General features: G+C 43.9%; 1 protein-coding gene across 1 annotated transcript in view; it reads right to left on the reverse strand.

Moving 5' to 3' along the window:
* Positions 1 to 25858, reverse strand: part of XPO6 (exportin 6) — a 95107-nt gene extending 69249 nt beyond the window's left edge. Inside the window, 1 exon segment of the mRNA XM_075069373.1 lies at positions 24693 to 25858. Coding sequence (XP_074925474.1) covers positions 24693 to 24695 — 3 coding nt within the window. The 5' untranslated portion in view covers positions 24696 to 25858.
* Between the last annotated feature and the right edge of the window lie 307 nt (positions 25859 to 26165).

The raw sequence follows: 26165 nt of genomic DNA on the forward strand, positions 1-26165 counted from the left end.
ACACACACACACACATTCATCTAGGAGCATCGGGTCTTGCCTTGTTTTGGTACAATCAATTCTATGCTTTTCAAGCTTCTTGATAGCTCTTCCTATCTAAAGAATTGTTAATGCACAATGGACAATTTAAGAAAACAGATGCTTAAAGTTAAGCTTCTACTTACATGATTTTTTTTTTTTTAAAGTGCTGAGGACTCAGCAACTTATCCAATGACTAATGGGACTACTAGGCACTTTGCATTTTTGAAAGTCAGTTCACATATTCAAGAGCCTAATCCTTTGCCCCCCCCCCCCACTTTTTTTTTTGGTTTTCCTTCTTTAAATCTCAATCTATGCCTTCATTATAAAAAAACCCGAAGAATACAAAACAGATTAAGTGTTAACATTTGTTTTGAGAAAGCCATGGATGGGATTGCTAAAACTAGCTATGTATTCATCATGTGGCCCGTTGCTATAGGACATGGGTACTCTATGCATAGGTTTGAAAGAGCACAGGACAAACTAGGAACAAACAATGCAGTATCCCCCTCAAATCTTCCCTTCCTGAGAGTGCCACACACCGGAAAACACAACTAACACCGGACAACAGGGCTCCCCAGAATTGCATTTTATGGAAAGCCTGAACAAATATTTATTTCAAAGCGTGCTCTAAAATTACTCAGACTAAGATTTGGGACAGAAGAAAACAAGGACCCCCCCGCCCGTGTGACTGTTATGTTCCCCAGCTTGCAAGATACACGGAGCTCAACGTTTCTACCAAATGAAGGTGGCATGGAAGAAATGGCCTAGGTTAACTGGAACCTAGTCCATTAAGAACTTTGCAGACAGAAACTAGCACCCTGAATTTGCCCAGAAGTGAGCTGTCAGTAGGTAGACAATACAAGTTGAATAAACTCTTGCCAGTCAGGTCTACTCACGTGGGCAGCAGTAGTCTGCATTTGCTAATCATTCTGAGTAGCTTTCAAGGTTAGCTCCACATAGTGTGCTGCAACAATTTCCATAGATAGGGCCCCTTGACATGAGAAAGGATACACTCGCATCTCAAGGCTGAGTAATGGAATCAGGGCACTGCCTTGAGGAGACTGATTGCTGACTAATTTCCTTGCCGTACCCCTGTCTGGTCTTGTTGTTTGAACCCCAAACAACTGGGGACCATGAGGTGCTGCTGAAGATAGCCTCCAACTCTCACCTGAATGACCTTCCCCAGAAAGGCTTGAGACTGGGCTGCAACTGGCAAGATTTCGAGTTATTCTGTGTAGAAGCTGGCAATTCACCTTACCTTGGGGAAGGCATTAAAAATCCTCATCAATAAAGAGCCAAAGTATTGCCCACTCACTTCCACTAACTGCAGAGGGCATAAGAGTCTTACTCTTCCTCTGCGTTATCAGAGATCTCTAATTGAGAAGCCGGTTAGAACTTTTAGGGAAGAACACTTGTTTTCTCCTGCTATCACAGTCCAGGGGTGAAAGTTCAACATCCAATCAATCCTGTTTGCAAAGCAGACAGAACACCCAAAATAGTTCTATTGGTTGGGATTTCCCTGATACTAGGACAGAGTCTCAGTCTCACCACAGCATAAGAGTACACAAATTATTTATAAGGCGGGCAGGCAGATTCAGCACAAACTTTTTTCAAAAGATGTTTCATCCACCTATCCCACTGCTTCATAAACTATGGCTGCCAGTTAACAATGATGCCCTGAAAGAACAATGGAGGAAGAGGTGTTTAGGGGCAAAGCAGGGCTTTGGAGCTGTGCTCCAGCTCCACTCCAGGCAAAAACCTGCAGCTCCGCGCTCCGCTCCAAATCCCTGGGGGCAAGGGTACTGGAAGTCAGTCAAACAGATTGCCGTATCTCACCAGGACATCCACACACTGATATCAGAAAACGTTTAAATCCAGTAGGGGGTATGTCTTATGGGGAGGTTCATCACAGTTGGTCCACCTTGACTACTTTGTGGGGTAGTTGCAGTTTTTTTGTATTCTTTGTTGTCACTGAATTCAATATATTTGAAAATGTAGAAAACATCCAAAAATATTAAACAATAGAATACCATTTATTTAAACACCACGATTAATTTTTTTAAACGCTTGACAGCCCTATTTAGAACCCATCTCATATTCACATTCTTATCACATTTCAACCATTTCTTTAATTCCTACTCCCTTCCCTTTTCATTGTCTTGTGAAGTTTTATAAGGATTCTTTAGAGGTGTGTAGATATTTACTCAGTCTAGTTATCTGCTAATCCAAAGTCTTCAACCTATATGACTAGAAAACAATTGATTAATAGTTACAGAAAAGCATAATTCCCTCCTTTATTTCAAAGAAATAAACATTATAGTTTGTCACCAAATAGTTGTGGACTCTGGAATGCTGACCATCCATCCGCAAAAGTTTCCAGGCATTCAAGTAAACTAGGTATGTAGGCTAATTTCAGAACCATGATTCTTCCATTTTACTTTAAGGCTTGACAGCAATTAACTGGATATCCAACCTCTAGTTATTTTCTAGGGCAACAGAGGATTAAGATTTGCCAAAAATTGGCAGCTTAGATTTTGTAAACCCTGATTTATTGTAGCTTATAATGTCACTGACATATCTTTTTAAAATTTAAAAGCCACATTCAGTATTTTACTGCAATATACAGTATATTGTTTTAGTCATAAAATGAATTATTATAGGTTAAAGCTACAAACAGTGTGGGACTGACAACTAATTCTGAATCAAAGTTTTAACAGCATTTACAGTAAAGTATGCACAGGCCAAGATGTGAATTACAGGCAAACATTTGAGCCTTCATATCTGAATTACACCACCATCCACTGGAGCCCCAAAAACTGCCTATATCCAGTTAGGCAGACAAGGTGGGTGACATGATGGAAAATGGTCCAATGAAAGCTATTAATCAGAGAAACTTTAAGTATGTTTCCCAGACCTGAAGGTGAGTTCTGTGTAGGCTAGGGGTCGGCAACCCTCAACACGCAACCTGGGAATGGCGACCCGCAGCCACTGGGAGCTGCAGAGGGACTCTTCCTGCGGACGGTTACTGTGAACAAAATGTCTTGCAGATTACCCTGATGGGCTGCAAGCAGAAGGCTGCCGACCCCTGCTATAGGCTCAAAATCTTGTGTCTCTCACCAACACAAGTTAGTTCGATATAAGATATTACCTCACCCTCCTCGTGTCTCTAAAATTCTGGGACCAACATGGCTATAACAACACTGCATGAATCCAATTAAAAACGTCTAAAGCTTTAGAGTTCAAAAGAATCATAGATTTATCTTAAATATGAGTTTGTTTCAGATGCAATCAAGATACATATTCCCCTTGAATAGAATAGAAATTAGAAACTACTTATTACTTTATAAACAATTTAAAGTGTTCTCCTGGGAAGCTTTTCCATTTTAAAGGTTTTGGGGTTTTCTTTCCCCAGCATCACCTTCTTCCTTCATTTCATATTGTAAAAATCTTAACTAAATTTTCACAAATATGTAACTAAACCTAGATATTAGGCTTTCAGTTCCTCCACCCCCAAAAACATTTGTTCCTATAGAGATGATTGAATTATTCAGGTTTTGCTGTCAAGATTTAATGCTTTTTAAAAGGAAGTGAATATTTTTAAAAGCTTGTCTCTAATGATTTTCCATACCAACACAAGCTGTTAACCTTTTAATGTTTAATATTAAACGCTCAGTATAGAATATTGATCAGAACAAGAACTATGCTCTAAATATGATGCCAAACATTTTTAAGAGGAAGCTGGTGTGTCTTGTCGCTTTCCTAAGGTATGAATTTGGAGACATGCATACCCCGGTAAGAAAAAGTACAGATAAACCTACTAAAAGCTAAGTGTTCTTACAAAATGTTAACTGCATCCACAAATATCACAAATACAACTTCAGTTGTGTGTCAGCCAGAGCTGGGACAGTTTCCTCTGACATTTGAGAATGGTTTTATACCCTGCAAATCACACACCTTGAATGTTACAGTTCATCCAGTCTTTTGTGGCACAATACTGATGGTATCTTCCCTCTCAAAATGAAGCTAAAGGACAAAAAACTCTCTCTCTATTGATTTATTAAGTAATTTGACCCCTACCTCTACTCTAGTCAGATTTTGAATCCAAACACCCATTCCTTTGTTTTGACTTTTCTAGCCCTGTTTAATATCTGCATGTGCTGGGAGGTTATGACAGCAGAGTTATTTTTCAGAGGCCACTAGACTTATTTCTTGGGCTAGTGAGTGTTGGGTAAATAGCCTCACCATATACTGTAAATTAACAAGCACTGAGAAATTTTAGCCACTAACTAGTAAGAGGACTAAACCCAATGTATTAAAAATGCAGCCACTAGGATCTTGGACATCATTCTGATGTCACCTCCCTCCTCCCCTCTTCCCCCAGGAATCCATCTACTGTCTCCCCTTTCCATCACAAATTTAAACCTCTTGGGCCTTCACAACTCAGCCCTTCCACACTTACCTGTTCCAGTACCGTATCAAATTATACCCTCTCCTGCCAAACCAATTGTGTCAGCCTGAACCACTGGCTGCTTCATTTCTCTCCTTTGCACATTCTTCCACACAGCCCCTTATAGATGAAACACTTGAGTGAAATAGCTTGTGAAGCACTACTGCCTCCTCCAAATTCCGCCCCTACATCTATTTCTGTGCTGCCCATAGAAAGTAAATTGGTAATAGCCACGTAGAAAGCCACTGAGGACTGCTGTTTTTTTAAGACAGTGATTCAGAACCATCAAACTATTCCAAGTCTATGTAAATGCATTTTCTTACCCATCACCCTTTTCCATCTTCTTTCAATTTTCTTTACAATGGTGACACAAACTAGACTGTAAGTTCTTCAACACAGAGACTGCTTTCTGTGGTATTTGGACAGCACAAGCCACAACAGGGCCCTGATGTCGATCTGGGCCATTGGGTACTATGCAATGAATGCAATTTAAACATTTATCTATTTTATTTGTTAAAATAGCATTGTTGGTGTTTGAGACACCACCCACTAGTGGAGAAACCAGGAAGGCCACAGCTCTGATTTCCCATACATTTTAACAGCCATATTATTTCTCCTTATTGAATGTTACAGCTATTTAAAAACAAACAAAAACAAAAAACAACTTTGCAGCTCACTTTTAAGAATACTTAGTTGAAGGTAAATATATACTGAATCGAATGCATTAAAATACCAGGAAAATAATTCACATCAACCAATTTATATTAAGAACTGGTGGGAAATCTTCAGGTAGTTCCTTGAGAACTTGAAGGGAACATGAGGATATGAACAACTCCAAAGAAGCTATTAGAATCAGAAAAAAATCAAAAGGGCCAGTTTAAGCTCATCTTTTAAATAAACTTTCCTCAGGTGACGTTTAGTGTCAGGATTTGTTAATAACCCAGCCAAACCCTTACAGACTTTTAGTTCCCTACATGCAGTTGGGCAAATTATGAAGCAAGTGTGTTGATAATGGCAGTCTGAAACAGTAATTTGTGACACACTGAAGCATAGCCTCTGAATTTGCATCATTTAACAATGCAAGGTAGGATTATGATGTGTAACAAGTATGTAAAATTCTTACGCACCAAATTTCTTATCTCTAGAAAGGTCAAATGTGCACAACATGGAGGCAGAATTGTAAGGGGAACATCCAGTATTAAAATCGGCACTTAGACATTACCTTTTAGTCATTTTCTGAATGACTAATACCATTAGACAATACTAGTCTACAATGCAACACCAGGCGCCAACATTATGTTGGAAGGGTCTCCTTAATAGTGGGAGAAATATCTGCAATGCTCAAATGCAAGTCTCCTGTTACAAGTCTGAAACAGTGCACACACCAGCAGAATAATCCCTATATTATATGTACTAAATTACTGATGTACTATTGGCAAATTAAAGGTGTTCTTCAGGCTTCATTCTGGATTTCCTTGTTGCACTTCAAGCACTTTTTTGTGGTTTAACGAATTGAAACTAGATGAAGTCTCATTTTACATTCAGAAACAGCTAACACCCATGGTATATCTGAACAGACTGGTAGACTGCAAACAATCTGGTGACCTGCTTCCTTCATTTTAACAGCCAGAGCTTCAGCAATTCATCAACATGGCACCCCATTTGCAAAATTGACTTATCTACACACCACTATTTAAGCCAAAACCCACTGCAGAAAATTATGGCAAACTATTGGGGTATCTCACAATAACAGAAGATAAACACATCAAGTGAGGATGGAGCAGGCAATCCTCTCAACCTGCAACAGAGCAAGATGGCCAGCATGTGAGCTGCTGAGCAGCCACAGTGCAGCTGTTTGGAGTGCTCTGTCGCATTAGAATTGCTCCTGGAACTTAACACTTCCATTTAAAAATCCCAGGGCAGAGCTCATTTTCTGTTAAAAAAATTAACACATTTTCTTAGCGGTGTCCTAAGGAATAGAAGTGGCCACAGATTGGCCACTTCTGGAGGGGACTATGCTATGGAAATCTATCTTACATGCAAGAAATTTGTCACTATTATAAATACCATCTCCTGTAAGCACCTTCTGATACACATAAGCGCTCAAGCTGGCATGACCAGCTTTTAGAATATCTACAGTAATCGGTTATTTTTTGTCAAGGCCCAAATTTCTTGTCCAAGGTATAGTCAAGGTTCAGACTCCAGAAAAACATTTTTCATATGGCAACAATAATGGTGGTAATATATAAATAAAAAGATGTCACAGTCCATTCAAAAGCGTCTGGCTGTCCGTATTTGGCCTGCAGTCCGCCTGTTGACTACCCCGACCTAGAGGGTCATATTTCTCAAACCTTCCTGTACAGACATAGTTTGAAGCACAGTTAATTAAACCTAAAGCCATGTTTTGAAAAAGAGGCTCAAATGTTCAGGGTCAAATTCTATCTTAATGGATGATTGCATCAGGGCCAATAGTAAATACAATCCAGCTGCCTTTTGGGAGGTGTATGCTCCTCCTCCTCCATCTGAACACTGCTGGCAAAGTAAATCTTGTATTGCTCTTGTGCTCGGTCACAGACCCCAAATAAATGTTGTATTCAGGGTCTACATTTTCTTCGAGAAACCTGCCAAATGAAGCTAGAAGAGCTGCAATAACGACACTAAGTGGCATATGGTATTCACATCATAAGTTTTTATATGGCACCTTTACAAACATTAAGCATAAGCCATCCCCTCTGTGAAATGAGTTTTACATCAGCCGTTCTCAGATTGTGATCTGTAGGTTACTGGTGGTCTGTGGGGTGCTGGCTGGTCACATGACACTGACTTGCTGCCTCGATTCCAGCTGCACTAAGAGACTATAATAAAATATATTACTTTCCCATGTGAGCAATTGCTATAGCTGCCACAAGGCTGTTGCATGATCCTAAATGAGAGGGGAGGTGCCCAAGACAAATACTATTAAGATATATTCTGCACCACGAGAAATTGAAGACCCCGGTACTATATCATCTTATAGATAAGCTGAGGCACAGAGACTGCATGACTTGCCCAAGGTTAAAGTCAATATCAGAGTTAATACTAGAACCCACAGTCCAGCTCCAACCACTACCCACATTTCTTCAGTGTGTATATAGGATAAGCAGCACTTTGCGAGTGGAACTGCTTTTTTCTAGCTATCACAGACGACAGGCATGGATCAAATTAGTTAACCCAAGTAAAATAGATGTATGCTCTTTGGAGGTCAGCAGACACGGAACAAAGTCAAACACCTGCCCAGTGCGGTTAACACAGTTGCCAGCTTATGGATGGTGAGATACTAAGCAGATGACTTGCTTTTTCCTCAGTACCTGCAAATAGTGACTCAACAATTAAAATCCTATTAATTAAATTTGGAAGTTCATATGCCTAAACCAAACAACTTCGCAGTCCTGCCCTTCATTGCACATCCTCCTTACTATTTGTTACCCCAAATCATTGGGTCACACCAAAAATAAGAATGGAAAGATCCTAGAGACAGGAACCTGGTCTATTTGTCCTGTAAATCACCAAAGCACACTGCTGAGTGCTATAAAAAAATACAAAAATGAAAGGTTACTGTAGGAACGACCAACCTGTGATAGAAGTCGGTCATCACCACGGCGTTAGATTACTTCCCCTTTACCTAGATAAGCACATCTAAAAAGCACAAACAAGATCACGCAACAGGCCAAACAAATGTGTACAACCAGTTTCCATTTCTAGCTAATCAAGTCCATTGGAATTTTGAGTGAATAAATAAGTGAAAGTTCTCAGAGGGAGGAAACCATATTCAACAGAAAGAGGAAGAATGGTTCAGAGTATCCAGAGATCATCATGTATCTGAAGATCACCAATTTTGGCCATGTATTGGACTTTGGAAACTTAAGCTAGCCATTGAAAAAGGATTTTTAATGTAAAGTCTGGAATCTCTGCTTTTCTGATGAACCACCACAATTGGCACTGAAGATTATACGTACGAACAATGCAGAGTGACATTATACAATGTGAATTAGGTGAGGATCGCAGTAAACAAAGTTTGTATTTAAAATCAGCAGCAGCTGAGCATTTTTTCTGTAAAGCTTTTAACTGAACTTTCAAAACAGAACACTGCTCCACCTGCTCATCAGCACAAAGACATCACAATTTTAAACTGCTTTTAAAGAAGATTCTCTCTAATGAGCTCTTCTATTGTAGTAGCTGCATCTCTCTTTTGTTCAGAGTCTGGGGGTGGCAGAAGAGTTTTAACAGTGTCATATTTGCCTACCTGCACCAAACTGTACAATCTGCTTTAGTGCGTTTTCAAGAGCACTAGTCTGAACACTTCACAGCCTACAATTTTGCAAACACAAACCTGAACTGAGAGCTACACAGACAAAAAATAATTTTTTTTCTCACAGTAACAAGCAAACAAGGACTCTAATTTGCATTTGATTGTAGGCTTGTATTACAGAGCCCTAAAAATAGACACCTACCTATTTACTAGACATAAAGCTTTCCATTAATACAAATAGAAAGTGAACAGAAGAAGACATTGACAGTACAGCATATTCCCCTGATAAGAACTGCCAATTTAAGCACAATCCAGTATCTGATCAACTCAGTTTGCAAAAGGCAGCCAGTGCTGGAGCTTTAATTGCATCGAGGAATCCCAACTTCACATTCTCCAGGTAGTTCTCTGGCATTCATTCCTATTAAGAGTCAAATCTACTACCTTGGGCAGACGGTCTTGTCACACTGCCACACACACTGCGCACTATTGGCACAGAATTACAGACTGGAATGTATGGATTGTAAGATCCTCTGGGCAGGAATTGAGAGTTCTATGCCTTGTACAGCAACAAACACATTGGCTGCACTTAATTTATTTCTACAGAAGTTGGTTCAAGATAAATAATAATACTATTATGGTACCATTTTTGCAGAGGAAGAGTATCAGAGAAAGGATGAACAAGGAATACTAAGACAAAATCAGAGTAAGTACCTAGTCCACTGATGAAGCAAAGAAAAAAAACATGGAAATATCCCTTTAAATACAGAAGAGCTCATTCATCTGAATCCTCCTTCAGCTGCAGATGGGACCCACTATGTGTATAATGTATGTAGAAGTGAAGGGCTGACCTCCCACATTTCAACTAGAGCAGGGTTCTCAAACTTTTTGTATTGGTGACCCCTTTAACACAGCAATCCTCTAAGTGCTACCCTCCTTATAAATTAAAAACATTTTTTAGTATTTAACACTATTTTAAATGCTGGTGGCAAAGGGCGGTGGGAATGGAGCTGGGCTGGAGAGGCTCCGGCTGACAGTCTGAGCCCCGCTGTGTGTGGGGTTGACAACTCGCGATCTCCCATATAATAAGCTCGCAACCCCTGTTTGAGAACTCCTGAACTAGAGGAACAGGAAGTATAACAAAGTGGCCAATATATGACTAGGTATGGATCAGCCTGAGTTGATGCACTCCAGTCCACCCCTTGATCACCAGCAGTGAGAGGCAACAAACTGATGCCAGAGCCTTGGGGAAAAGCTCCTGCAAGGCAGTTTCCTTTCTCTCTCCCACCCTTCCCCCAGGACAGAGATCAATCTCACTCTCCTGGTCCCGCAGCTGCCCACAGAGGGGAGCTTGAGAGACTGGGGGACTTCCAGTCATAAGAATAGGAAAGTCCTTGGTATGGAGCATCTCAGACTCAGATTCCAAAGTGAGAAGCAACCACTTTCTGACCTCCTGCATAAACACAGGCCCGTAGAACTTTCCCAAAATAACTCCAACCAATCTCGATTTTAAAATAGTCAGTATCCACCACGACTCTTGGTAAATTGTTCCAATGGTTAACTACTCTAACTATTAAAAATGTATGCCTTATTTCCAGTCTGAATATGTCTAAACTTCAATTTTCAGCCACTGGATCATGTTATTTCTACCTCACCTCCAAACATCATGACAGGTTTCAGAGTGGTAGCTGCATTAGTCTGTATCAGCAAAAACAACGAGGAGTCCTTGTGGCACCTTAGAGACTAACACATTTATTTGGGCATAAGCTTTTGTGGGCTAGAACCCGCTTCATCAGATGCATGGAGTGGCAAGTACAGGAGCAGGTATTAATACATGGTAAGGCAACTCACATCTGTTCAAGTGTGCGGTCAGTGTAACAAGACAATTCAATTAACAGCAGAATTGAATTGTCTCGTTAGACTGACCTCACACTTGGTAAGACAACTCACATCTGTTCGTGTAGTTATACCTGCTCCTGTATTTGCCAGTCGATGTATCTGATGAAGCGGGCTCTAGCCTACGAAAGCTTATGCCCAAATAAATGTGTTAGTCTCTAAGGTGCCAAGAAGACTCCTCGCTGTCAAAACATCATGGAGCAACAGCAGCTGCAAAGAACTCTATTCCCTCTCCTTCCCCTAGCAGCAGGAACTGCTGAAAACTCTGACACCACCACCATCCCCAAGCAAAGAAATGGAAAAGGGAAAGAAACAGTATTTTGAGGAACCTGCTTTGAGGGTCGGGAAAAGTTGCTCTCAACAACTCCTCTCAGAAACCGACTGCTCAAGGAGAGAGAACCTTGCTGAATTTTGTCCAAGCCATCTTCAATCTATAAGAAGAAAGCATTTACTTGTCTTCTGATGTTGCCACAAGTAAACAAAAGGGCACAATCTTTTTTTGTCAGAGATTGTTAAACTATTATTTTAGAAGGTGTAAAAATAAATGAAAGGGGAGGGAAAAAAACAAGTGCTACTTCAAGCGTCAAACAGATCCTCCAAAATTTTAAAACTTTTCTGGTAAGATGCAAAAGTCACCTGTTGCCAATACTAGACTTGGCTCTCTGACCAGCCAATACACAAAAGCAATTTGAAAAAGACAAACATGCCCTTTCCACAAAAGCTGACAGAAAGAAGTTGCACCTGACCTAAAATCCATGAAGAATGAAATTCAAACCACAATTAAAAATCTTAGAAACATAGAAGAACTAGTAAAACAAATCAACAAAATGGATGCAGGCATCTACAAAAATGTAGAATATGTCTACACTATGAAATTAAGTCGATTTTGTAGTAGTCGATTTTTAGAAATAGATTTTATACAGACAATTGTGTATGTCCACACTAAACACATTAAGTCAGCAGACTGCGTCCTCACTATCATGGCTAGCATCGACTTACAGAGCGGTGCACTGTGGGTAACTATCCCACAGTTCCTGCAGTCTCCGTTGCCCATTGGAATTCTGGGTTAAACTCCCAATGCCTGATGGGGCAAAAACATTGTCACGGATGGTTTTGAGTACGTCTTCAGTCACCCCTCCCTCTGTGAAAGTAATGCAGACAATCATTTCGTGCGTTTTTTCCTGGGCTACCCATGCAGCATGGAGCCCACTCAGCTCACCGTCACCATTGCTTTCATGATTGGCAGGCTTCGGTGTGACAGTTGCGTGTGTTTCTCCTTGATGCAAACCCACCTCCTTTGTTGATTTTAATTCCCTATAAGCCAACCACCCTCCCCACTTCGAAATAAAGTAATTATTGTTTTGAAACCATGCATTCTCTCTTTATTCATTAAAAAAAAATAAGATAACAGACAAGGTAGCTGGGGTGGGGTGGGGGAAGAGGGAAAGACAAAGCCACATTGCTTATTGTAGCCACACTAAAAATCAGTAACAGCCTTCTCTTGCTTGGGCCATTTTTTGGAGTGGAGTGGGTGGGTGCCTGGAGCTTCCCCACCCCCACACGTTCTTAGAGTCTGGGTGAAGAGACTATGGAACATGGGGAGGAGGGGAGGCGGTTATACAGTAGATGTAGCAGGGGTCTGTGCTCCTGATGGCTTTCCTGCAGCTCCAACAGATGCTTCACCATGTCCGTTAGCTCCACCATTAGCCTCAGCATCACATCCTGCCTCTGCTCTTCACGCTTACTTAATTCTTTCCTGGCCTCTGCCACTGAATTAAGCTGTACCCTATCAGTGTGGGAGAACTGCATGAGCTTGGAAAACATGTCGTCATGAGTGTGTTTTTTTGGCCTTCTAATCAGCGATAACCTCAGGGACAGAGATGATGAGGGGAGCCCAGAAACATTCTACGCTCTACAATTCTGGGGGGACTGCATGGTCACCTATGCTGCTGAGTTCGCCACACTGACCAAACAGGAAATGAAATTCAAAAGTTCCTGGGGCTTTTCCTGTGTGCCTGGCTAGTGCGTCGGAGTTCAAAGTGCTGCCCAGAGCAGTCACAATGGAGCACTCTGGGATAGCTCCCAGAGGCCAATACCATTGATTTGCATCCGCACTACCTCAAATTCGACCCAGCAAGGTCGATTTTAGTGCTACTCCCCTCGCCAGGGAGGAGTACAGGAGTTGATTTTAAGAACCCTTTAGGTCAGGGGTTCTCAAACTGGGGATCGGGACCCCTCGGGGGTAGCACGGTTATTACATGGGAGGTGACGAGCTATCAGCCTCCACCACAAACCCCACTTTGCCTCCAGCATTTAATGATGTTAAATATATTTTAAAGTGTTTTTAATTTGGGGGAGGGGGCATGTCACACTCAGAGGCCTGCTATGTGAGAGGGGTCACCAGTACAAAAGTTTGAGAACTGCTGCTTTAGGTCGACGGAACAGGGTTGGTTGCATGGACACGTTCATTTTTAAATCGACTTAATGTGGCTAAATTTGACCTAAACCTGCAGTGTAAACCAGGCTGTAGATATTGCCACAAACGTGGGGAGGCTGAAACAAAGAATTGGAGCTTAAGTCAAAAGAAAATTGTGAAAGGCAGAAATTGTTAGGTTTAGTCCACACTAAAGTTTTGTCAGCATAGCTATGTTAGCTAGCAGCACGGGGGAAAAAAATCACCCCTTTAGCCAACACAGCTGTGCTGGCATAACACCTGGGGTAGGTGCAACTATGCTGACAGAAGAATGCTTCTGTCAGCGTAGCTAATGTCTTTCAGAGAGGCGGTGTAGCCAAGCCAGCCAAAGAACTCCGCCTGCCAGCATGTTGCATCTCTACTAAGGGGTTACATCAGCATACCAGCAAAAGCTCTGTAGTGTAGACAAGCTCTTAGACAAAAGTGCCTGTGGGGCTTGAAAAGGGATTCTATAATTTGTGGAGACTCTGTTCTTAAAGACTACAGGAGAGACTTATGGTGGAGTAAAGAGAAGAAAACTCTTCCTTTCCCCTCCTTAAGCATAATTAATGAGAATCGGACACTTAGATAAAGACCTACTTAAAGTAAGCAATAAAATTAAGACAATCCCACTTTCCTAGCACTTCATAAAGAAAAGAGCTAGAAATAAAGGTATCTTGCGAGTAGAATCCACTTTCCTAACAAATTTAACACGCTCACCACTCGAGAATTCTAAGACTAGGGCATTTGCATCAGTGCATGTGTTTCAGAGAATGGACCGACTCTTATTTGAGGACCCACTTGAACACCGAACTCAAATTTGCAGAAAGAAACAGCAAAGCATGCACAGCTGATTATGTTGCTTCTTGGATGGTATCATCTGAATGATCATTTTTCTGAGTGTCTGTCTCAGCCAGATTGCTAACTCCAACCAATGCTGTGTTTTAGGAGTATGGAGTAATCAATTCAGTAAACCATTAAAAAAAGTTATGAAGCAAAATTCTTGGTACAACAGATGTATAACTGACATTTTGAGAGTTCTGTTTTGGCAGAGGAGATCTGTGGATGAGGAGGTAAACGGCTGAACTAATTTATGAGAACAGAGAGAACTGCCAAGTCAATCTCAGGGATGTACTTGAGGCCATGAAAGCAGAAACCCAAATTTGGACTAATTTGCAGGGATTGCTGCTGCTGTTTCAGGATACCTGCTGGCTTAACAAGGATACTGATTTTAAGTGACATTACTCTATTAGCTGAATACCAAATAAAGACTATTTAGCTTTGACTACATAACCATGACTGCTTTCCTTAAAATAAACAGTTCTCTTCTTCCCAGACCTTTCATGACCAAACCATACATTTTTATAGAACTGAACATGATAAATGACTAGCCTTAATCATGATTATTATAAAAGTACATCAATATAAAAGTACTTTAAAATTTAAAAGTACTTTCAAACTATTCTCTTGGTTTAAAGTATTTTTTCCTAAAGTTTTGACCATGCCTCTTGTTCTATACACTGAGCATTTACCATTTTAAGTACTGTTTTAGGGATTTAACTTTTTTATGTTTGCACCTTTTTCCCCCCTCTTTACTTTTGCCATTATGCCCTTAGGGCTTTTAACTCATTTTTTAATTTTTTGTTTGCTGCCTGCCTGTTTGGGGGCCCGATTTTGTTTTTTTTCAATGAACCGTTTTGTTTTTGTTTTAAATGAACACAGGCTCTGTTTTACTACCAATTTAGCAAGCAGGGTGGGCTCCTTAACTAGCCCCCACCCCTCCTGGACCCTTTCCTTTTTGTAATTACCCCCACAGATTCCAAGGAGAAACTGCAGAACTGGAATTTGCAAACTAATTTGGAAAAATTTTGCAAACTGGACACCACCAAATTAGGCCTGAATAAAGACTGGGAGTGGATGGGTCACTACAAAAACTAATTTCCCCCTACTGTTACTCACACCTTTCTGTCAACTGTTTGAAATGGGCCACCTTGATTACACTGGCCTCATTATCACTGCAAAAGTGATTTTTCCTCCCTTGGAATTCTACTGTTGAGAATAGTGCACTTACACTTTAACTGAATGAGTACTGACCCCACATTTGGTAAGGCAACACCCATCTTTTCATGTGCTGTATATTTATACCTGCCTACTGTTTTTTCCACTCCATGTATCTGACAAAGTGGGTTTTAACCCATGAAAGTTTATGCCCAAATAAATTTGTTAGTCTCTAAGGTGCCACAAGGACTCCTCATTGTTTTCACTTTTGTTACGTTTCTCTTGCCAATTAAACTTGACTCCTTGCATCATTTTCACAAAGCATACCTATGGCACTACAGAGACAGTGAACTTATTTTAAAAGTAAAAGCCTTTATTATGAAGAGATGGAAGCTTCTTAATGATCGCAGAGATTGTGAAGACCTTATACTTAACTTGATGGGCATTTCAAACACAGAGGTGCTTTAAAGCTGTGGTGGTGCTAAACAGATGGCAGGGGCTTCACATTTCCTCCACTTCCCTCCTTTTGGTTTACTAATTTCCCATCAGATCAATAGGGTTCTGGCCACTGATGCCTAGAATATTCCCTGGAATTCTGGAGCTGGTCAGATGCAACAGTCATCCCTCCCAGACAGAGTGGGGGTAACCCCTGCCGTGGGAGATGGGGGAATGGGAGAGAGAGTCCCAGCCACAGAGGGGAATGGAAGTGCACACAGAGCTGCTGGGGGAGGCGGGGGCAGAGGAGAATGGGGGACCCTGGTATGGGAGGAGGGGGAACAAAGGGTGCACAGCATCCCTGGCAGAGGAAGATTAGGGGAAGCTGCAGGGTGTCCCTAAAATAGATGGGAATGGAAAGGACAGTGAGTTTGTGAGGCAGAATGGAGCGATACAGGAGTAAGCTCAGCTTAGGCCACGTCCAGACTACCCGCCGTATCGGCGGGNAGGCCATATCTACACTACTGGCTAAATCGGCACAGCTGTGAACAATGTAGTAGTGTCGATTTAGCAGATCTGGTAACGACACATTAAGTCGGTGAGAGAGTGCTCTCCTGTCAATGTCTGTACCCCACCACCCCGAAAGGGGGAAGCTATGACAACAGGAGAGCATCTCCTGTTGACATACAGCAGTGTCCACACTAAGCTAAGTCGACCTAAATTATGTCGACTTCAGTTACGTAACTGAACTAGGGTAACCTAGATCAACTTACAGCATTAGTGTAGACCAGCCCTTACACTAGTGTGCCACCCGCTAGTTAAGGTCGAACCTAATTTTCCATTGCAATATCAGTTCTGATCCTCTTTTCCTCTAACTTTCCAAAATTAACTTGTGTGCCTATAAACTCAGAGCCTTATCCTATTCCAGAGTGGAATTTTGACAAAGTTTGCATTGTATCTATCAGATGTAACCAGGTGGCAAGTTCTGTTGCATCGTGGCACGAGGCATTCTGGGACACGTCTACAACGTAATCTTGTCGCAGCACTGAATTTAGTCAGGTAAGTGGAATTTAACTTTATATACAAACCACTTTACAACCATTAATTAGTTAAGCCTCAGTGTTCATGGAGTATTTCCCTCATTTGTTAAAATGGGACTATGCAGGTACAAAAAGTTAAATGACTTGCCAACGTTCAAAAAAGGAAGTAACATTTTAGAGCTGGGGTGAGAACTCTAAAGCTCCTAGGCTTGTTTGGTCAATCCACTAGACCATATTTTCTCAGAATGGTTTAAAAAGGGCTTTCTTTTTAAGGTTATGTATGACCGAAGGGATTTAATATATGAAAAATTTTAGGACACACAAAGCAGCCCACTGTTTATGCAACAATTGTAGACCACCTCAGTACAGCAATAGGTTTCCTCGGTAGTTATATTACAAAATAATGTACAGCTGGCCAGCAAGACTGGACAGGGACCAAAAGAGATAGGACTTAACACAGACCTGCACAACATGCGGCCCACGGAGCCCCACTGTGCGGCCCGCGATGGGATTCTAAATCCCCCGCACACGGTGCTCTGCGGGCAGCCCAGAGCCCTTTGAATCCTGGCCACGGCCGGGAAACAAAAGGTTCTGGGTTGCCTGCAGCGGCGGGGAGACCAGAACCCTTTAAATCTAAGCCGCAGCCGGGAAGCAAAGAGCTCTGGGCTGCCGGCATCCGCGGGGAACCCTGAGCCCTTTAAATCCCAGCCGCGGCCGTGAGTCAGAGGGCTCTGGGCAGCTGCGGGCAGCCCAGAGCCCTTTGAATCCTGGCCAGCAGCCGCTGTTTGCTCCCTCTCCGGTCCCCCGTCCCAACTGCCCCCCAGGATCCCCACCTCCTATCTAACACCACTGGTCCTTATCCCCTGATACCCCTCTCCCGAGACTCCTGCCCCAACTGCCTCCCAGGACCCCAACCCCTATCTAAATGCTGCTGCTCCTTGTCCCCCGATTGCCCCCTCCCAAGACCCCTGCCCCAACTGCCCCTTGGGACCCCAGCCCCTATCTAAGCCTCCCTTCTTCTTGTCCCCAGCTGCCCCCTCCTGAGACCCCTCCAACTTTCCCTCAGGACCCCACCCCCTACCTGTCCCCTGATATACCCCAGGACTCCCATGCCTATCCAACTGCTGCCTGTCCCTTGACTGCCCCCCAGAACCCCCTACCCCTTCTCCAACCCCCAGCCTCCTTACAGTGCCACTCAGACCAGCGTGTCTGGCTCCATGCAGCTCCAGACACATTGCTGCCATGCTGTCCTGTGAAGCCCACAGGCCGCCCCCCCCCCGAGCACCTGCCTTCCAGATTTGAACACCTCAAAATTCAGGAGTGCTCAAGCTCAGCTTGGGCAGCTGTTACTTCATTTCTCCCAAATCAAATATACAGATCCACAGTAACTTGCTGTAGAAAAAGTAGGATAAAATTGAGCAAGAAATGCTTATTAGGACTGGAATTGCTATTTTCAACAGCCATTGCCTTGTTTGTTTGTTTAAAAGGAAGACAGTGATATTACATTGGTAAATTCCCCATAGAAAGAAAGAGTGGAACAAAAGAATAATACAGGCACCTCAACTTTTCCTCATTTATGGAGGACAGTCTTATAATATGCATCCAGATATCCTCCAATCACACACGCTGAAAATTGTTTCACTTTACTGCAGCTCTATAACCATATGGGAACCAATCCTATCTGTATTTTGTGCACACCCAAAATTCCTGCTGAATGACCCACTCTGGGAGCATTACCAGTGATCCAGGGCTGGGGAGGCACTGGTAGGGGGGAGCCTAGGTTTGGGGCAGCAGCGGGGTCGGGGGAGGGCACTAGTGGGGAGGAAAGGGGCAAGCCCAGCGCTAGGGCGGCAGGAGGTGTGGGTCCGTGGGGGGAGAGCCCAGGACTGGGGTAGCAGGGGGGTATAGGGGAGAGCCCAGGGCTGCGACAGGGGGCAGCCAAATTTTTTTTTTTGTTTGGGGCAGCAAAAAACCTAGAGCCGGCCCTGCCAGATTCCCCCAGCACCCAGAGCCCCGAGCCCTTTAATTTGACCCTGAGGGTTCCCAGCAACCTCTTCAGCTGGGAGCCCCCGGTTGATTTAAAATAAAGTATCACTTCTCCATCCCCAATCTTCCTTTTTGACCCACAGCTGTTTTGGTGGGGCGGCGCTGGGGAAGGAGGGTTTGTTTCTGCAGGGCTGGGTTGCCCTGGAGCAGGGTGTTTCCGGGGCCGGGAGGTTTCGGCCCTCGGCTGTTTTCTTTGGAGTAATGTGGCCCTCGCCGCTTTACGAGTTGTGAAGGCCTGACTTGACATGTACTTGCCAGTGGCAACCGGGCAGTATCCCCAGGCAACTGTGGGGCTTAAGTCATAACCAACTTCTGCAGAGTAAGTTTTTCACTTAAAAAGAAGGAAGTGATGGTACATATTGTTGCAAACATAATCTGGAAGGTTATTTTACAGCACGCACTAATACACACACACAGATTCCTGCTCTGCAAAGCTTGGGAAAAAGGCTCAAACACAGTTAGAGTCCGTTTTGATTTCTACAAGCTGTGGTATGTTATCCTGGGCATCCCTGTTTTATTTAGGCATTCTTTGTTTACTTGCATGCTGATGCTGCTTGCACTGTATCCTTCCCACTTCTGTGTCCTGTTGGGGTCTAGGAGCAGCACAGAACTTAGTTCTCTGCTCCAAAACCAAATCCCATAGCTACATTACCAGCTAAATCAGCACCGCTGCGATGGATGCAGTGGTGTAGAGTTAGCAGGTCTAGTGAAGACATGTCTCTCAGAGGCGGAAGCTATGTCGGCGGAAGAGAAGCTCCTATTGACATAGTGTGATGTAGACACCGCTGTAAGTTGACCTAAGTTACATATCTTCAGTTATGTAACTTATGTGCGTGAACTAGCGCAACCTAGATCAACTTACAGCATTAGTGTAGACCAGCCTAAAGTGAGGGAGTGCTTCACGTCACTCTGACGCAAACTAGGACCGGCACCAATGTATTTTTGGACAACCTGCCTCCAGCCCTCTGACTAGAAGAATGGGATGCTGTGAGGTATTTAAAGCAGGTGATGATGGAAGAGAAAGAGGGTTTTCCTGGAGGAAGTCCCCCCTTCCCTGCATTGTTGTTAAAACAAAAACAACCTAAAACACACTTACCAGACAACACTGTTCCTCTGACAGGGAACACTGCGCTAAAGGATCCAAGGTACACCTCTACAATCCTGCCCACATAAGCAGAGGATCAGGAATCACACTTTGGTATATCATAGGGCAGTGCCCAACAGAGCAGCCCAAACTGTCATTTTTGGTCAGTCAAATGTCATAAAATGATGTTTGAAGAGATGCTCTAATACTACAGTGTTTCATGCATAATAAATGCTAAAAAAATGTATTTTCTAAGACAAATGCACTAAGATCCTGGGTTGGATTCAACCTGAGTTAAAACTGCACTTGTCAGGGTCATGAATGATCTTGCACAGGTTTTAGTTTGGGTACAGTTGACCATTTTTATCATGCTGGACTCAAGTTACTTTTGATGTAATTGACTTTTGACTGCTATTTCAGTGATTAACTGACTTTACCGGGGTAACTGGAAAGAAGATAGAAATCAGTCAGTTCGGATGGACAATTTTGTGTCACTCGTGGGATTTGAAAGTGGTAACATTCAAAGACTGAAAGCCTATGGTACAATAAATTATTTTCAAGTTATGTGATCTGCTCTATCCATGTTTGTCCTGTGACCACCTCACAACAGCACCATATACAATTAGGACCCCAAAGCTTTATTTCTGAGTTGTTTAAAAGAGCTCTTGGTAGAGCTGTTTTATTGCTTGCCGTTCAGAATGCAGCAGTACTGCTCACTGATGAGTTACTGATGAAATAGCAAAATTACTTTAAAATTGGTACGGTTAGTTTTTAAAGCCATTATCAGAAATAGGTCTAGCTACATTAGCATTTGCACTATGAGACTTTGATAGGTATTTCTGAACTGACTGCATGAATTCAGTTTTCTCCCACTGGCTCCGAAGGGTACTACACTGTGGAACTTGTTCTGTACCCTGAAATTCCCATCATTCCTGCCAGTGGCGTAGCCAGGCTTTCAGCGTAGGGGAAGCAAACATAAAAAAGGCGTCCTCCCTTGGCTCCTCCTCTGGCCACGCCCCCAATCGGACACACCCCCCTGCTCACCTTCTGTCCTGTGCCACCGCCTGTCCCCTGCCTGCTCCCAGCGCTGGGCGCACTCCATGCGGGGCTCGCCAGCCAGGCGGCCTTAAAAGCACAGGGGTCCTTTCGCCCCCCCACCCCTGCCGTATTAGCAAGGGGCGGGGAGCACTTGGCCACCGATCTCTGAGCCGAGAAGCCGGCCCTCTCGCTCCTCTGGCCGTGCTTCTGCGCCGGCCGGCTGCCCCACAGCTCCTCTGGCTTTGCTGGTGGCAGCACCGGCTGGCAAGCGCCACTTCCGCGCCGGCCTGCCACCCCACGGCTCCTCTGGTCGTGCTGGTGGCAGCGCCGGCCAGCAGGCGCCGCTTCCACGCCAGCCTGCCGCCCCTCCGGCCGTGCTGTTGGCAGGGCCGGCCAGCAGGCACTGCTTCCGCATCTGCCGCTCTGAGGGGAAGCGGCTGCTTCCACTGAACCCCGCTAGCTACGCTACTGATTCCTGCCCATTTAACAAAAATAAACTTAAATCACATTTGAGAAAAATAGCTATAAGAATAACCATTCTTGGTCCTATTATTTATTTCCTTCAATTTCAATCCAGCTAAACCTCAATTAAGTAACCTATTTTCATTAGGACATATGTTAACAGGGGAATATATTTACTTAAGTCGGTTTCCATTACGTGATACAGCATCTCTCCATCACTTTTCCCAAGGTCTTTTTTGGATGGGAAGAGACATGACACAAAGGTGAATGCTACATAAATGAAATAATACACAAAGTAGAAATAAGAAAAATCTTAAAGTTAATAGTTATAAACAGGCTTTATCATGCTTTATCATGACCCTCATAATAAGTATCCTGCCCCCAGCAGCAGCAAATATTTGATGCTTCAGAAAAAAGGAAAACAAAGCTGTAATACATCTGGCCAAATGCGTAATTTTGTATGCATGTGAAGGGGAGAATTCCCTTCTGACACCTGGGATGATCAGTTTATACCCTGAAGCATGAAATCTGATAAACTGCATCTATGCATGCTAAGAGAAGTAATTGATCGTAAGACTACTCCACCTCTTAAAAATACAGCTACGATATTTATCCAACCTCCTGAAGCAGAGATTTCCCCAGGCTGAGTAGCCACTGTGGGCAGTACTATTTTTGTTTGTTTTAGATGTATTTAGCTATTAATTTAATGGAGAGACCACTTGTTTGCCTATTAAGTGACAGTTCTACTCTGAAAAATGGCATTGTAGAGTTCCATGTTTATGGTGCCTTACTGATTTCAGATTACATGTGTTCAGCTTACAAGCAGACATCTCGAAGTCCAGCAGAAAGTCATGAAATGCTGCTTTCACCTAAGGGAGCAGGCAAGGGAACGTACTGAATGGGGAATGTACTGAAAAGGTCAGAGTTCTTCCTGGAGAGATGCACCCAAATGGCAGTGATGTAGAACTTCACCCTCTGCCATCAGACCCCTTGCTTCCAAAGTCGCACAATCAACTCTCTTTCTGGTCTTATTCTTCATTTAAATGGAATCAACAGGAGAACTGATGAGACATCATGGGCTCAAATGCCAACAATACACAAGTGACACATCCATCCATATGACTCCTTTACTATCACATCACTAGCCCAATGCTTGGCTGAAATCATCTTATGAATGAAGAATAGTTGGTTGAAGTTAAACTCAAGCAAAACTGAGGTCATGTTGATTGGCATAGGAAAACAATTTTGAGATGTCTGCAGCCATAGGGCATCCTTGTCTGGCTGAAAATGTACACCCACAACTGGTCACATCAGTCTGCAGTTTAGGAGAACTCCTGTACCCATCACTTATGCTATGCACTAACAGAGCCACATCCACAAGCAATATGTTCTGCCACGTACAGCTAGCTAGGAGACCACACCCCATCCTGGTGAATCAGGATCTTTCCTTGGTAATACACACTTTGTCACCTCCCAAAGGGAGTACAGCATTGAAGTTTACTTGGGCATGAAACAGTCAGTTCTCAGTAAACTGCAACAAGTGCAGAATGCAGAAGCAGCAAGCCTCCTCAGCAAAACCAGGGTATAATAAACACATCAAACCTGTTCTGGGCTCACTACAACATCTCCTCATAAAATATCACATCTAATTCAAAAGTTCAGGTCTTTTCTTCAAGGTACTCAATGACATGGAAATCAGGATGTCTAAGACTGCCTAAAGTTTGAGGATGAGAACTGTGGTTGAGAACTCCACACCTATGGTACTGTGGAACTTTCTATAGCAAGGATAAAGTTTGTGTGCAAGAAAGAGCTTTCCCAGAAGCTAGTCCACAATTGTTGAATTAACCTTTATAGGGTCAAAAAAAAAAAAAAAAACACCTCAAATCTCACTACTTAACATCTAAGTTTAAGGTATATTTCTTTGAGCTTGTCTTTGCAACACAAAGTTGCAAATTCAACACACAAAAAAGTCCTCATGCAATTTTCTGCCAGAGAGAGGAACGAAAGAACTAGCCATGATAGATGCTAGCAACGTCATTTAATGCATTATTGGAGGCCATTTCAAAAGCACAGTGATGAGGACAGTGTAAGAACTTGAATAGAATATTTTTACCCCTAACAGCCAGCCTCAAACTCACTGTAGACTTAAACTAAAGCTGAGTTTTGGGGTTTTTTGCCCATCACCACCAGGAATGAAGGCTTGTAGGTCAAACTATGTTATATCTTTGCAGTGCCATCAAATGTTATAGAGTTAACACAGGTGCAAAGCAAAATGCAGAAAAATGGCAGCCTTAATACCTGGAACTTCGTTAATATTTCTGTTATGTTATGATATACAGGAAGGAAATAATCCATTTCACTCTTCCATAGCATTCAACAATTAATTAATGAATAATGCAAACTTATTGTTTTCACTAAAGAAAGCAGTCAAATTCTGAATATACACTAGATTTGCTGAGTAAGAAGAATCTGCTTTTATACAGTCCTTTTGAAAGTAAAAGCCAATCATTAAGTATCTGTAAGCAACTTCTTACAAGAAAAATTACAACTTTAGGCTGATTCTGCAACAGGATTTGCACACATGGACCTCAGACCAGCAAAGCCCAAAGCTGTGTGTGGTCACAAGACTCTATTAGTGTGAACCCAATTGCAGAATTTAGACCATTATCTGTAGAATGCATTTTTGAATACTTTAGCAGGTGCATATGTAATGCTGACAGGATCAAACCTAGGACCTCTGAAGCTTAGTGTATGAGCCTCTACTGAATGAGCTAAAAGCCACTTGGCTTTTAGATAAGGCTGTAGCAGACTCATTAATCTCTAGCTCAGTTGTTCTCAACCCACTGCCAACTTGCATGGGCCATAGCAATGTGCTAATTGGGCTGCAACGTTCACAGGTATAACATAGAAAGAGCTGCATAGGTGGCCTACTATGGTAAATAGGCTGAGAACCACCACTTTAGGTGGTCTAGGTGCCAACAGAGAGGGACAGAGCATAACACCTAGCAGGTATGTGTTACATATGGGGAAAGAGTATTTTATCTGGTATACCGACAAGACATGCTGTCATAAGAATGGACTGATATTAGCATCAGTTGATCAAGCAGAAAAGGAGCATTTCTATAGTGTTCACTCCTTACAAGGTTCTTTGTTACAGTCTACTATTCTGGTTGTGGCCTATATCCATGGTCCACCTTTAATACAGCCCAATTTTAAACACATCACCTCTCCATCCCAAGAAGAGTCATTTTGACAATGGACTGTATCAATACTCACCCTTTGAAACACAGGCATGCCAGTGGCAGTTAATTCCCAGGCAGGTGAATGCACATCCCCATACAGGTACATTATTCTCCACTTTGCCTGAATCTATTCACAGCAACCCAGGACCTACCACCCCACTCGCTTTTCAGGTACTCATACAGGGCAAACCATACACCCACCCCCCGCATTTGTGTTTCACACAAGCGAACGTTGCTCTCACTTACCATGGTGACTTTGGAGGCGTTTCAGGTGATTTGGTTCTTACGTACGGCTGTCTCACTCAGTTCATGTCATGGTCAGAGGCAGTTTTATCAGGCCTTTCCCATCCATTCAACTAAAAATAACCTACCCCCTAGTACTCCCTAAAAATACTACTACAACTCACACTTCCTCTCCTGTCCCACATACAGCCTCAGCAACCCATTAGCCCTAGAAAGCCAGTTACAGAGTCATTAAAAGTTCACTCCTCCCCAGGTGCACAGCAATTATTAAATTAGAACAGGGAGACACCTAAAAGCCTGGTCCTTTTTTGGGGGAGGGGGAGAGAAGAGAACAAGTCAGAGGCCAATGCCCCTGTCTTGGCGTTGGGACCTGCCTATTCTTAGTGGTGCCCGGGGAAGTCCTATGTCCCGAGACTCTCCCTGAGGTGTTTTTTTTTTCGGGGGGGGGGGGCAGTCAGTGACGTAAGGAGACCTGTGCCCTCACTGGAGTTGTGTGTGTGGGGAGAGGGAATAGGGGTCCTATAGAGCTTTTTGTGGTTGAAGGACCCTGTCAAGAAAGGGGGGTTGCAATAAGAAGGTGGAAGTGTTTTCCTCCTCTTGGGGGGAACGGCCAGTGTCCCTCCCTGGATGAGAGATCTGTACCCTGAAGGGAGAGGCCTGTTCCCCTCAGTGGCGGGAAGGTCTGTATCGAGGGAGGCGTAGAGGAGGCCTGTTCCCCCCAGGGGAGGATGGGGTCTGTATCGGGAGAGGGGGAGCCTGTGTCCCTTCCTGGCGGGGGCTGTATCCGAGAAAGGTGCAGGGAAAGGCCCGTGTCCCTCCCTGGAGGGGGGAGGGGCTGTTCCCCTCAGTGGCGGTGGGGGCTGTATGGAGGGGAGGCCTGTATCCCTCTCTGGCTGAGGGGTCTGTAACCTGGCGGGAGAGGCCTGGCCCCCCGAGTTGCGGCTGGGGCTGTATCGGGGTGGGGGAGGCCTGTGTCCCTCCCTGGCGGGGGTGAGGGGCTGTATCCCGGTGCCGCTGGCCCTCGCTCCTCTGCCCGACCGATGCTCTCCGCTGTCCCTGCACGAAGCCCCCTCGCTGCCCCCGGCCCCGCAGTCACCGCCGCTCCCGCACCAAGCGCATCCTTCCTCGCCGCTTCCTCTCCGCCTATGGGGGCAGGGCAGCCTCCGCCACTCCCCACCGGAAGCGACCTATGGACCCACAACGAGGCTGGCCGGGCTGCCGGCGGCCGGACCAATCCGAAGTCGACAGGGGCGGAGGCGGGGCCGCCGGTTGGGGCGTGACGCAGTGCGCACGAGCGCCGGCCGTGTGCCTCGGCCGCCATGTTGGTAAAGGGCAATGAGGCGCTGCGGGGGATGCGCGTTGTCTAAGCTGCGCGTGAGGGGGATTCAACTCCCCCCTTTCCCATCACCCCTCCCCGATCCCTTCCGGGCTGAAGGAGACCTGCCCGTGGGCTGCCGGTCGCCTTTGTTTGGGATG

This window comes from Chelonoidis abingdonii, chromosome 9, assembly GCF_003597395.2.
Source record: "Chelonoidis abingdonii isolate Lonesome George chromosome 9, CheloAbing_2.0, whole genome shotgun sequence".
Taxonomy (NCBI): Eukaryota; Metazoa; Chordata; order Testudines; family Testudinidae; genus Chelonoidis; species Chelonoidis abingdonii.